General features: G+C 38.9%; 1 protein-coding gene across 1 annotated transcript in view; it reads right to left on the bottom strand.

Moving 5' to 3' along the window:
- Positions 1-1,471: 1,471 nt before the first annotated feature.
- LOC126406702 (TBC1 domain family member 12-like) overlaps positions 1,472-12,413 on the bottom strand; it is a 34,382-nt gene continuing 23,440 nt past the window's right edge. Inside the window, exons 4-13 of the mRNA XM_050071164.1 lie at positions 11,636-11,718; positions 11,251-11,368; positions 11,042-11,148; positions 10,656-10,739; positions 10,351-10,445; positions 9,951-10,022; positions 7,611-7,739; positions 7,407-7,516; positions 6,947-7,205; positions 1,472-6,637 (exon numbers count right to left, since the gene is read on the bottom strand). Coding sequence (XP_049927121.1) covers positions 6,566-6,637; positions 6,947-7,205; positions 7,407-7,516; positions 7,611-7,739; positions 9,951-10,022; positions 10,351-10,445; positions 10,656-10,739; positions 11,042-11,148; positions 11,251-11,368; positions 11,636-11,718 — 1,129 coding nt within the window. The 3' untranslated portion in view covers positions 1,472-6,565. The remainder of the gene's footprint in view (positions 6,638-6,946; positions 7,206-7,406; positions 7,517-7,610; positions 7,740-9,950; positions 10,023-10,350; positions 10,446-10,655; positions 10,740-11,041; positions 11,149-11,250; positions 11,369-11,635; positions 11,719-12,413) is intronic.

The following is a 12,413-nucleotide window of genomic DNA, read 5'->3' as shown; positions in this document are numbered from 1 at the left end:
CTGAAAAAATGTCATATTATAGCATGGCGTTCAAAATCCTGAAAAAATGTCATATTATAGCATGGCGTCGAAAATAGTGAAATAAAGTCATAGTATAGCAAGGCGTTCAAAATAGGGAAAAAAAAGTCATAGTATAGCATATCGTTCAAAATAGTGAAGAAAAGTCATAGTATAGCAAGGCGTTCAAAATAGGGAAAAAAAGTCATAGTATAGCATGTCGTTCAAAATAGTGAAAAAACATCACAGTATAGCATGTCGTTGAAAATCGTGAAAAAATGTCATGTCATGTCGTTGAAAATCGTGAAAAAATGTCATAGTATAGCATGGTGTCCAAAATAGTGAAAAAAACACCATAGTATAGCATGTTGTCCAAAATCATGGAGAAAGTCATAGTATAGTATGTCATTCAAAATCATGAAAAAATGTCAATGGCATTTTTTTATATATATATATAATTCAAGAAGCGGTATTGTGAAGCATAAAACACACTACTACCATACACAAATTAGTCTGCATGTCGTCCAAAGTCGTAAAAAAACATCATAGTGTAGTATGTCGTTCACAATAGTGAAAAAAAGTCATAGTATAGCATGTATTCAAAATTGTGAAAAAAAGTCATAGTATAGCATGTCGTCCATAATAGTGAAAAAACATCATAGTATAGCATTTCGTTCAAAATTGTGAAATAAAAGTCATAATATAGCATGGCGTCCAAAATCGTGAAAAAGAGGTCATAGTATAGCATGTCGTTTAAAATCCTGAAAAAATGTCATAGTATAGCATGGCGTCCAAAATAGTGAAAAAAAGTCATAGTATAGCATGTCGTTCAACATTGTGAAAAAAAGTCATAGTATAGCATGTCGTTCAACATTGTGAAAAAAAGTCATAGTATAGCATGTCGTTCAAAATAGTGAAAAAAAGTCATAGTATAGCATGTCGTCCAAAATAGTGAAAAAACATCATAGCATAGCATGTCGTCCAAAATAGTGAAAAAACATCATAGTATAGCATGTCTTTCAAAATAGTAAAAAAAAAGTCATAGTATAGCATGTCGTTCAACATTGTGAAAAAAAGTCATAGTACAGCATGGAGTCCACAATAGTGAAAAAACACCATAGCATAGCATGTCGTCCAAAATAGTGAAAAAAAAGGCATAGTATAGCATGGCGTCCAAAATAGTGAAAAAAAACGTCATAGTATAGTCCAAAATCATTAAGAAATGTCATAGCATAGCATGTCGTCCAAAATAGTGAAAAAAAGGCATAGTATAGCATGTCGTTCAAAATAGTGAAAAAAAGTCATAGTATAGCATGGCGTCCAAAATAGTGAAAAAACGTCATAGTATAGTCCAAAATCATTAAGAAATGTCATAATATAGCATGTCGTTCAAAAATCCTTTTCTGTTTAAAAGTGTAACTTGTTGTAGACATCAGCAGATGAATTTAATTGAGGTTTAAAGGACACACAGAAGTCAGTTTGCTGAGATATTTATTTACACATTCAACTAGTGGCCATTATATGAAAAGAAAGAACATTTTTACAGATTATTTACATCACCTGTAAGGCATTATGAAAACAAAAAAACTGTACACTGAAATTTAACAAGAAAACAATAAAACACACATAAGACAAACATAAAAAGCTAAATGAATGTACATGAAAGTATAAAATACAACCGAGAGCGACCATGCAACTTAAATAAAAAAGGAATACATGGAACATATGAGGGAGTAATATCACATCATCTCATCTTCCCTCTGCAGCTCTCTGAACATTTCATCAATAATCTGGAGTGAGGATTCTGTGTGCGTACACTGAGTTACTGTCAGTGTATCTCCTGCCTTAGAACAAGTCCATATTGCACTTTTATCTTCCATGTTGAGGAGTCTAAAAGAGTGAAGATGAGTACAAACACACGGATAGTAGCCTCTCATCTTCAACACACCTGTGTGTCTAGTTTGGGATCGCACGTAGTTTTATTAGGTGTTAAAAAGCACACGCTAACAACAGCTGATGTTTTATTCCAATTTGTCCACTCAGAATGAGCGAGGATCATTGCTGAGCATGGATACTGGAAAACAGTTTTTTTAAAAAACATTTGATAAATCTGCTTAGTGGTGTAACTTAATTTTTTTGTTTTTAATTAAACATTTTAATTTAGATGCACTTTGAACGGATTTTCAGAAAAACAATTATTTGTAATTAATTGACATGACATTCAGTCTATCATACACATTAATACTGGAATAAAACTGTAACAATTGACAGTATCAATCTAAAAATATCTTCTTAAAAAAAAAAGGCCTTAAAATAAAATGTTACGATTATCACAAAGGAATTCATGTTACAAGTTTATTTGTTTTCCAGTTTTGGATTTTAAGCTTGATTTTGGTCAAAACCAACCTAAAATCAATGGAATTAAACATTATTGTTTGCTATTTTGTTCCAAATTGATTTTGAGAATATTTTTTAGGATTAGAAAACCTGCTCAGGATCCATGAGACAAATTGAAAATCACTAACAGTCCATCAAGCTATTAAAAAAACCACTCAGATGTGTTGAAAATAAGAATTCAGAAAGTGTTTTCATACAAAAACCAACCACAGAGTCACATTGGTCACACCTGGTTTGTGTTAGGACACAAGATTTTAAAAGAAAAACATTTAAAAAATGGATGAATGGAAACCTGGAGAAGAAACATGTTTATTATTGTGAAACTATTACCTTTTAAACAGACATTATCTTAATGGGAAATGACTTCATTACGTTTGTTTCTCTGCATTTCACTCAAAGTTCATTACGGAGCGTCAGTGCACTCAGTATAATTAGTGTACCAGTAAAAGAAATAAAAAACAGCTCATGATCACAAAGTGCTAATTAGTTAATCTTGCCTTCACTGATTGATTATTGTTACCTAAGACAGGAGTGTGTAGATCCACTGGAGGTGTTTTTAGAGTTTGAGGAAGTGCCGTTTGTAACAGAGGAATCAAAGTGATGTGGGAGAAAGCCTTCAACTTTTTTGGACATGTAGCTGATGCTCTTTGATAGACTCGAAGGACATGCACTGGATGATGCATGTTACTATTATGTATGTTTAACTGCATGAAATCAAGCTGCTTCCAACACCTGTATTGCTAACTCAGTCTGGGAAAAACTCATTGTGATTCTGACTTAATTCCCAGTCTCTATCTTTTATGGTCAAGTGCTTCGTTAACACTTCGGTCAAATTCCTAAATAGATGAGAGAGGATATGAGGTGTGAGAATTTGTAGGAATTTTGTAGTTTTGTAAAGGAACGTAAAGCAGTTTGAAACAAAAAAAGTATACATATAAATCACCTCCACTGAATCTAAACCATGTGATTCAATGAACGCAGCGTTTAGCAGTTCGTTCATACGACCATCAACACATACAACATGGCTGGATGGTGAGTTTAATCCCCTCCCACAAAGAAAAAACAACACTGGACACACGCATACTGGCTTCTGGTCGGTTGATGTACAACAACAACAAACCCTTATGCGTGGAGTCAATTGGTGTGACGTTAGTACGATGCAGAAAAACTCACCAGAAGAGAGGCAACCTGGAGGTCTCACTGTATTCACTCACTACTAAAATTAGGGAGATCTGGATAGTTTTCACAAACTGAAAAGAAACTTAATGACCAGATTAACATGTTTACATAAAAATAAAACCCTCTCCTGTTTCTACTGCCTCATCTCCTCCGGTGAGTTCTCCGCTTCAACAACCAGGGCAAAGAGCTGCAGTCGACACGGTAGTTCACACTGTGAGTGTAGTGGCTGCTTGGTCCACGTTTTTAAGGCCTGCTCATTTGCTGGTGGGTAAGTGGAAAGTATTCGTCATCAGTAGTGTGTGTGTGGGTGTGCTGACAGGTTGTCGAGAGGTAGGGATGAAATGGAGGTGAAGGTTACATTTATAGTGTGTGTAAATCAAAGGAGTGTTGGACACAAAGTGACAGAGCGGAGACGGTAAAGCACTTCAACAGGCCGCGAGACCCGGCGGGGTGACGAACTGTCTCTGAGATTATAATCCAGATTTTAACACGTGGGATCACTGAGGGCTTCTAGCACGGAGAGATAAGTTTAGCTATGTTGCTGCAGTCAATACTTTAAAGCATTTAAGTACTTGTTTTTACTGACACATGATAGCTACCCCACGTATGTTCATACAGAGTGTGTCCTTAGAAGTTATTTTCATTATTGATTAATCAATTATTGAGAAAATAATCAGAAAACGGTTCCTGTTGTAAAAACAGTTCATCTAAAACTGTTCTTACTCCATTTTTAAGCAAAAATATAACAACGCTGCTGTTTCCAAACTCTCAAATATGAATATTTTTGTAGGGTTTTGTTGTTTTTTGTGTTTTTTTTAGATTCTGTGATATTCAACTGAATATTTTTGGGTTTTGAACTGTTGGCCAAACAAAACAAGCAACTTGAGGACATTATTTTGTGTTCTCATTAACTGTTTTTCACATTTGGTATGATTTTCTTACATTTTCCTTGCAAACAGTTAATCTGAAAAATAATTAGCAACCGATAATTGCATAATTCTTATTTATTTCATTTATAAAATGTCAGAAAACATTTTTAAAAATGTCAAATTTCACAAAACGATGTTCAGAGATGTCTTGCTTTGTCCATCCAATAGTGCAAAATTTAATTTAAACAATTACGAAACTGGATTCAGAGAATTCTACTGTTAATCAATTATCAAAACGGCTGTTGGGGGCAGTATATCAGCATGTGAAGTCAGGTCAGCAGCAGACTCTGAACTAAACATACCAATGGAGGAAAGTTTATGTTATGTTGAGACAAAATCTGAAGTTTAAGAGGAAGATATTATGTTCAAAAAAAATTTCGCCAAACTAACTTCCTCGTATGGAAATGCTGTAACGTGTGCGGGCTTTCTTGAAGCGCTGTTCCTCAATATAAACTTCTTTTTAGAACAAGTGAGAAAAGTTCTGCTGCAAAGACTAAAAAGCTTCATTCTCAAGCTGAAACTAGTAAAAGCTAAAAAGCCAAGACGGTATTGCTGCTCCTATATCTGCATGTTGTTTTACCTAAATGTTCCTACCTAATCTGCTCTAATTGGCAATCTTGGTCGTCTAGTTTGATTCCCTCTAACCGCTGACAGAGGAAACAATGAGGCACTTAATGCCCTGTTAATCTATTTGAGCTCGCTCAGTGTAGTTTTGCACCTCTGACAGCCAGTGTTCATGTTGTAGCTTCAGTGCTGCATGTATAAAGTGCTCTGAGGGTAAATCTGGATCCTTGGAACACTGATTGAACTGCAACAGCCTCACACTGCTATATTTTTGACCCAAAAAACATGATCAAAAGCAAATACTTTTGTCGTTTTAGCTCCTTTTGGATATGAATCCACCTTTTATGAATTCATGTTGATGAATTACCGGCAGAACTAACTAAAATCTGTCCGGTTGAACACTAACAATGACAGTGGATTCATATATCCACCATCACTAACTTTCTGCACATTAACAGTTTGATTTTGATATTAAGGATAAAGTATTTAACACGTGTAGAAAAGACGTCTTGAGCCCAGTGGACCATGGAATAATTGACTTCCTGTAAAAACATCAAAATCACAAAATATTTAGTCATAATCTGCTCGTACTTGATTAGGATCACTGATGAGATGTGTATTATTTGATTCCTTAATAATTACTAGAAAGACTACATTGTACAAAATGTTTTCTTCCCACCCAAATGTCCCCTATTCTGTTTTATTTGCCTACAGATGAACATTTTTAAAAAGCTAGGTGGTTAAAGTGGGAGCCTAATTTATCAGCTAGTATATTAGCATCAGCCATGCTACTGCAGATTCCCATCATTTTTTAGATCCAGAGTTCAAGCTAAAAAATATGCAGCAAATTAAATAGTGTGAACTTAAACCACAAGGACCTACATAATAATTAATAATTAAACCACAGAGGTCATTTTGAAGCCTTTAGAAAATCATTAGCACCGAAAATTAGAATTTGAGTCTTTGAGAATTACACAGGGCGCAATGCTCGGTGTTAGTGGTGTTTAAAGTCCCGACAGGGAGGCAGAATTTCCACAAGCGGGTGAGTTTTCCCTCCCAGCCGGCAGAGGAAATAACACAGAATATCATCTGAAAGTCAGTTTTAATATTCCAACTTTAGGCTGGTAGATTAGTGACACTGCTGCTCAAACAACCAGTCTCCAAAATCTGTCTGGTGAAATACTGACAATGGCTGCTGAAGTTTAGAACTAACCAACCACTTTGGTTTCCCGCTCTGGTTCCAGCACAGACTTCTCCTTCACCTGACTGGATGCTCAGGCTAGCAGCTCGTCTGTGGCCCAAAAAGTTCAGCTCCCACCTTCACAGCTGGCTCATGTTCACTTCAAGCTCCGTAGCGACGCCTCTGGAGTGGAAGTTTCAGGCTACGTAGCTTCAAGCTTTACAGTTAGCCTCTCATGGCTGGCTAGCACCAGCTTCAACCTTCACAGCTCGATGATTAGTTTGAAGAAAGATGGCGTTAGCGTCAAGGTTAGCTAGTGTTAGCTTCTCAAAGCCGGGCTGGTGTTTTTGTCCATCTCTTTATTTCCGTCCTTCATCAATGCAGAAAACACCTGCGAGAAAACAGAGAAGAATGAATCATTACTTTTCAGTTTAAACGATTTGAGCCCTGAAGTTTTAGGGTTCTTTCGCACTTGCCCTGTTTGGTTTGGTTACCTTGAACTAAAGTTTGTTTGCCCCCTAAGTGACCAATCAAGAGCAGCGTTCTCACACAAGACATTTGATCTGGCCCCTTGTAAATGCTGCCGTGAGAACACGAACCAACTCTCTGCCATTATCCAACTGTGTAACACAATTAGTCCCTGATTCGGACCAAAGCAAGAAAACTCTAGGCCTGAAAGCAGCCTTAGTATGATGCTAACCTGAGCCCAGCGGCGGTTCCTGCTGATCATGTGAGTGTTGGCCATGGCAGTGAAGAGAGTGTGCGACTGCAGGTCCTCCGGCAGGCGCGTAAGAAACTGAGCGATGTGGATGAAGTCCATCTGGAGTAGGACGTCCTCGAACAGACGCAGGATACCCAGCCCCGTCCGAAACAAGCTCTCCTCCCCGTCCCGGCAGAAGACATCCCACACCCGACACGCCACATCCAGAGGGAGAGACTTACTGTACAGAGTGAAGATCCTGCACAGAGGCGCACAAAAAAATACCTTTACTTCACAAGTACACGTAAGTAGTGTAAAATCATAAAATAGGAGCAAAAACTAGAAAGAAAGGTGGCAATTCAATTAGAGGAGAAAAAGGTGAGCTGAAATACAAACTCATGAATGCCCACCTAAACATCAGCAGCATACTAGACAGAAAATGGAGTGTTTAATAACTCACCAGTCGATCAGATAGAGGTCAGGGGTCAGGTTGTTGGTTTGGAAGTGGTTGAAGAGACGAGGCAGATTCTCCTCAAAGAAAACCTCAAAGGCTGCAAAATACTTCAACATCTGACAGACAGAGAGAGTAAAGAGAAGATGAAGGACGGGCTCACGAGTGAACAAAAATGAATAACAGTTATTGAGTCTTTTTGTGTTTGTGTACCAGTTCGTGGTCGACTCTAAAGAAGGCCATCTGACAGGGTTTATTGAGCAGGTTGGCGAAGGTGATGAAGGCTTCAGCCTCCTCCAGGTTGAGGATCAGCACAGCAGCAATGAATGACATGCCCTGGACCTGAAACATCACCACAACACAGACACACATCACACACATCAGCATGAAAGACACACATCAGCATGAAAGACAGAATGTGAGTGTGTGTATTAATGTGTGCTTCTGTGTCAAGGATTATAAGATGGCATTCAGTTTTGAAATACTGACACGATTCTGTTACAACCCTGAACATATTTTGCCATTTCCTGAGTTTCTGTGAGAGTGTGTGCTCTGTTCTTGTGAAGATCTTGATTGTCAACCTAAAGCTGTCTCCTTCTGACTGGCTGCATTCATGTGTTTGGCCTGGGGATTGTCTTTTGCTGATTGATCCACTCACAACATCCTGTCTTTCAAAATGCCTCGGTTCCCAGCAGCCCAGTGACAGCAGCGCCTCGGTTCTCTCCTCAGCCTACAAACGCTTCTTTAGTTCCTTTGTGTGATAAATCTGTGAGACTTTGTCAGGCCTGATGCCCTAGTTGGGTCTGTAAGTATCTGTGCAAATGTTTGTAAGCTGCAGGCATGAGTTGCCAGTTTCTTTTGTACTGTTTGCTCCTGTTCTGATGTACCCTGAGGGGCTGGGTTAAAGAAATGTCTTCCTGTTTGTCAGTATATTTCATGTAGGGTTAGCCAGCACTTTTGAGGAGATTGTTTAGTTTGTTGTTTTGGCCTAAATTTACCGTCTGAATTTCTCCATTTGTAGTAATAAATGGATCTACTTCAACTGCATTCAGTGCTGAGACTTTGATTTTGGGACTGGGGAGAGAACAGCCTGTTAACTTTAATGTTGCGCTCCTTACCCCCTGGACAGGCGCAGAACAGGCTCACAGTAGACATTTTATTGGGTCCCAAAAAATTCGCAAAGTGGGCTCTATTAATGCTCCTCAATAAAATCCAAACACTGTGTATATTAATGATGACATTTAACCGTCACATTCTGAGGTAGTCGTCTTTGTTTTACAACTTTTATTCTTTGAGGACTGAAGAAAGCACGTCCCAAGTGAAAAATCCCTCCTGTCAGTTTGCCTTATGTTATTTCTTTCTCACTTTATCTGCGTTTTTTTAGAGAATAACAGAAACTAAAGCCCAAGTAGCTTCCAACTGATAATTAAGCCTGTTTGAGGTACTGCAACCATCTCAACAACATTTTGGATTAAACATAATTTAGGTTACATATCTAACCTAAATATTTCTTGAAAGATGGCATTAAATGTCTGGTCAGATTTATAATCTTGTTTATGTATTTTTAACAGCAAAGTTGCTGATTTAAGTCATAATTTTACCACTTTCTTAGACCATTTTATGTAAGTAAAGTAAGTCTGCTTGTGTTTAGAGAACATTTAACATTTGAGACTTCAGTTAAGTACAGGGGTAGGCAACCTGCGGCTCAGGAGCCACATGCAGCTCTGTAGCCCTCATCCAGTGAGTCCCTGTGGCTTTGACAAAAAATTATATGCAAATCAGTTATTTTTCACCAGTTAAATTTAATTTATCATTACTGTACGCCTCAAGTGATTCTTACATTTTCCAAACTCATTAATGTGTAGCTTATACGCTGAATAAAAATAAATGTTTAACATCTCTTCTACTATGTGCGTCATATGTCTACGGCCTGGCGCCTTTTCCTGAAATTTGCTGAATCTCAAGAACGATGGTTAAGCTTGAGTCTCCTTAGTGATGGTAGCTATTGATTCCAAATCCAAAAAAAGAAAATGTCTCAGAGGAAAACAGAGAATTTCATACCAAGTGGACAGATTTGTTTGCTTTTGCCACTAATGCTGCAAAGTCTCAGTACCAAATAATCATAAAAAGCCCACTGTATAGCTACTTTGTTGTAAAACATATTAGTGAATGCTCATTTAGACCCATTAATAAGGGTTATAGGCTAATGTAGATTAAATACCCTGTGTTGCCATCAATATATGACACAAATATAAATTGCGGCATTTATTTATTTTATTTTTTTTGTCAAAAATGGCTCTTTTGATAGTAAGGGTTGCAGACCCCTGGTTAAATATGTTTTGAAAATAATAGTATTGTGGGATCAGTACCAAAGCACAGGTATTGTATCACCACTAGTATCAAAACAACACCCAGCCCTGAATATGAGACACTAAATGTCACAATGTGAAGAGACAAACATAAGCAAACTATTTCAAACCCTGCAGGATAACATCTAACACAATTCTGTCTGTAAACAGGGTTCTTTGATGGTGGAAGAAAAAGCAAACTCACATAGCCAATGTCCGGTCTGTAACAGGTGTACGCCCCCAGTACACTGTGGAGGAGGTCGTGGTAGGGACCGCCCTGCAGAGAGAAAAGAAAGGGTGTTAAGATTTAGAGACAAACAGATGGAGGAGGAACAGCAGGATGAATGGAGCGAAGATTCATACAAAGTAGGAAATAAAAGAGAGATGGTGAAGGTAGATGAGACACAAATAAAACGACACGGCTTTCACGAATTGGGAAATAGTTGTCAGTAAGTTGTACGCACACAGTGTGGTCCTTTAACTGTCAGATTGTGACAGCCAGACAAAATGACTTAAGCTCTAAAACTAACTTGTCCTCACAATGATAGAAATACATGAGCACACAGACATTCCTCTTGCACTGTGTCTGTTCAGAGATCAAATACCTTCTGGAAGATGAAGAGAGAGGGGAAAGTTCTGGAAATGTCTAGTTTGATGAGGTCCAGACTGGACTCCCTGTCAGCCAGAGATGCTCCTCCGTCTAACAGGAAAACACACAAGCAGAATATTGCAGCATGTCATTTAAGTTGAAATAATTGTTCATGGTTTTATCTCACAGTACATTTCAGTTGACTGCACCACAGAGAGCTTATTTAAGACCTGAATATATGTATGTGACTATATTTATGTCTAAGAGTTTTTACTGTGATGTTTCAGCTTTTAGAGTTCAGACTGGTGCTGTGTGACATACCGCTCTCACTGTCGTTGACTGAACTGGTTTCACTGTAACTCCTCCACTTCTCTTTGGCTCTGGACAGGAAGATCTCATACAGCTCTGCACAGAGAGAAAAACACAAACTATGAGTCAGGTTTTAACCTCGGATCCGTGGCACAGATATGACAGTTATTGTGCCTGTGTTCATAGCGATGAAGATACACGTTGGCCAGTGCGACAGTGTGGCTAACTGATGTGTTTTTAATAGTTTTTTAACAACAGTGGAGCTCTATGGTCCAGAAGAAGAGGATATATCAGGATTTGTTACATTACATGCATAGATAAATTCACTGTTGGTTTGGGTCTGTATTTGGGATTCGCTGACTATGACAAAAATGTATTTAATGTGTGTTAGTTTGTACCTGGTGTGATGTTGAGCTCGTTGCCGATGGCGAGGCTCCACACTCTTCCTCTCACACTTGGAGGAAGTCCCTGCCACCAGAGCTCCCTGACCCGCCTCGTTCCCTTCCTACACACACACACACACACACACAGGCACCATGAGCAAAATAAACACGCTGCACAACACACACTGTGTACACAACACACACAGAGGACTGTGGAGACGTACATGGTGTCCCAGTGTGGCAGGATCTCGTTGTTCCAGACCACCATGGCGTTGGAGATGCTGTCCTCTTGTCTATGTCTCTCCTTCATCTGACGCTTTTTCCTCTGAGCTTCCTTCATCTCTGAAGGAGAAACAGAGACAAAGACTGAGTGAGCATTTTGCCTTTAATCTTCACGTTGACTAACTTTGTCCCTGCTGGCCACTGTATATCTGCCTGAGCCGATCAAAGCATAGCAATGGCTCTGCATCAAATAAAGTGTGGAAAATTGTTCTTGCCAACAAACTCTTTGTTTTGTTTTGGCAAGTGCGGTAAAGGGGTAATTTTAGACACCCGTTACAGTTAGCTCTTAGTGAGCTCTGAGCTCACTTGCTGTTTGTGTGTGTCTACCTCTTCTCTTTGCTCCTGCCACCATCTCCTCATACTCCATTTTGTGTCTCTGAGTTTCCTCCAAAGATTTGGCAGGTAAGTTCCTGAAAGAGAGAAAATGTGTCAGTCAAAAAGACAGTCAGGGAAACAAGCAATCAACCACTTAACACTTTAAAGAGTACTTTACATCCCAAAAAAATCAGGTGTACTTCAAGACCCCTGGAGCCCCCTGTCAGGTGTGGTTACAGGTTCAACAGAGCACACTTCTGACCGCAACCAGCCACACGCATCAGTAGCACCTTTTCCACTGCCTGTTCAAGGTGGGAATTTCATGCCATTATGCCGCCTTGTCATTCTTTATAAAAGGTTCAGATGCAGAACTAGGGGACAGAGTTGTCTTGTCTTAAAGCCAGCAGCAGAGGCAGAAAGAGAACAGAATCAAGACGGGCCCATGGGTGGGACAACTGTGACATTTTGACAGCATGTTATGCATGGAACCCGTATCCAGGAGATTTAAAAAGCAGCTGATAGCAGTTAGCAACTAACTCAAATAAGAACAGCGGACGAAAACGTCCGCAAATTGGGAAAACAATGAGATCCAGGAGCTCCTTACCCTCCAAACAGAGGACGAGATCAGCCACCACATAACAGTGACAGTAAATGATTATCATTGCCATGTTATGACATTGTTATTGTTTATGGAACTCTGCCAAAGCATATGTTGTATGTCACATTTGAGGCTGGCACTGTTGTGTCATGCCTCTTCTGCTTCCACGATGCCAGCACGCTGTCTAAAATC

This window comes from Epinephelus moara, chromosome 19, assembly GCF_006386435.1.
Source record: "Epinephelus moara isolate mb chromosome 19, YSFRI_EMoa_1.0, whole genome shotgun sequence".
NCBI classification, from domain to species: domain Eukaryota; kingdom Metazoa; phylum Chordata; class Actinopteri; order Perciformes; family Serranidae; genus Epinephelus; species Epinephelus moara.
The sequence above is the reverse complement of the archived record's forward strand: the minus strand, read 5'-3'. Positions and strand labels throughout refer to the sequence as shown.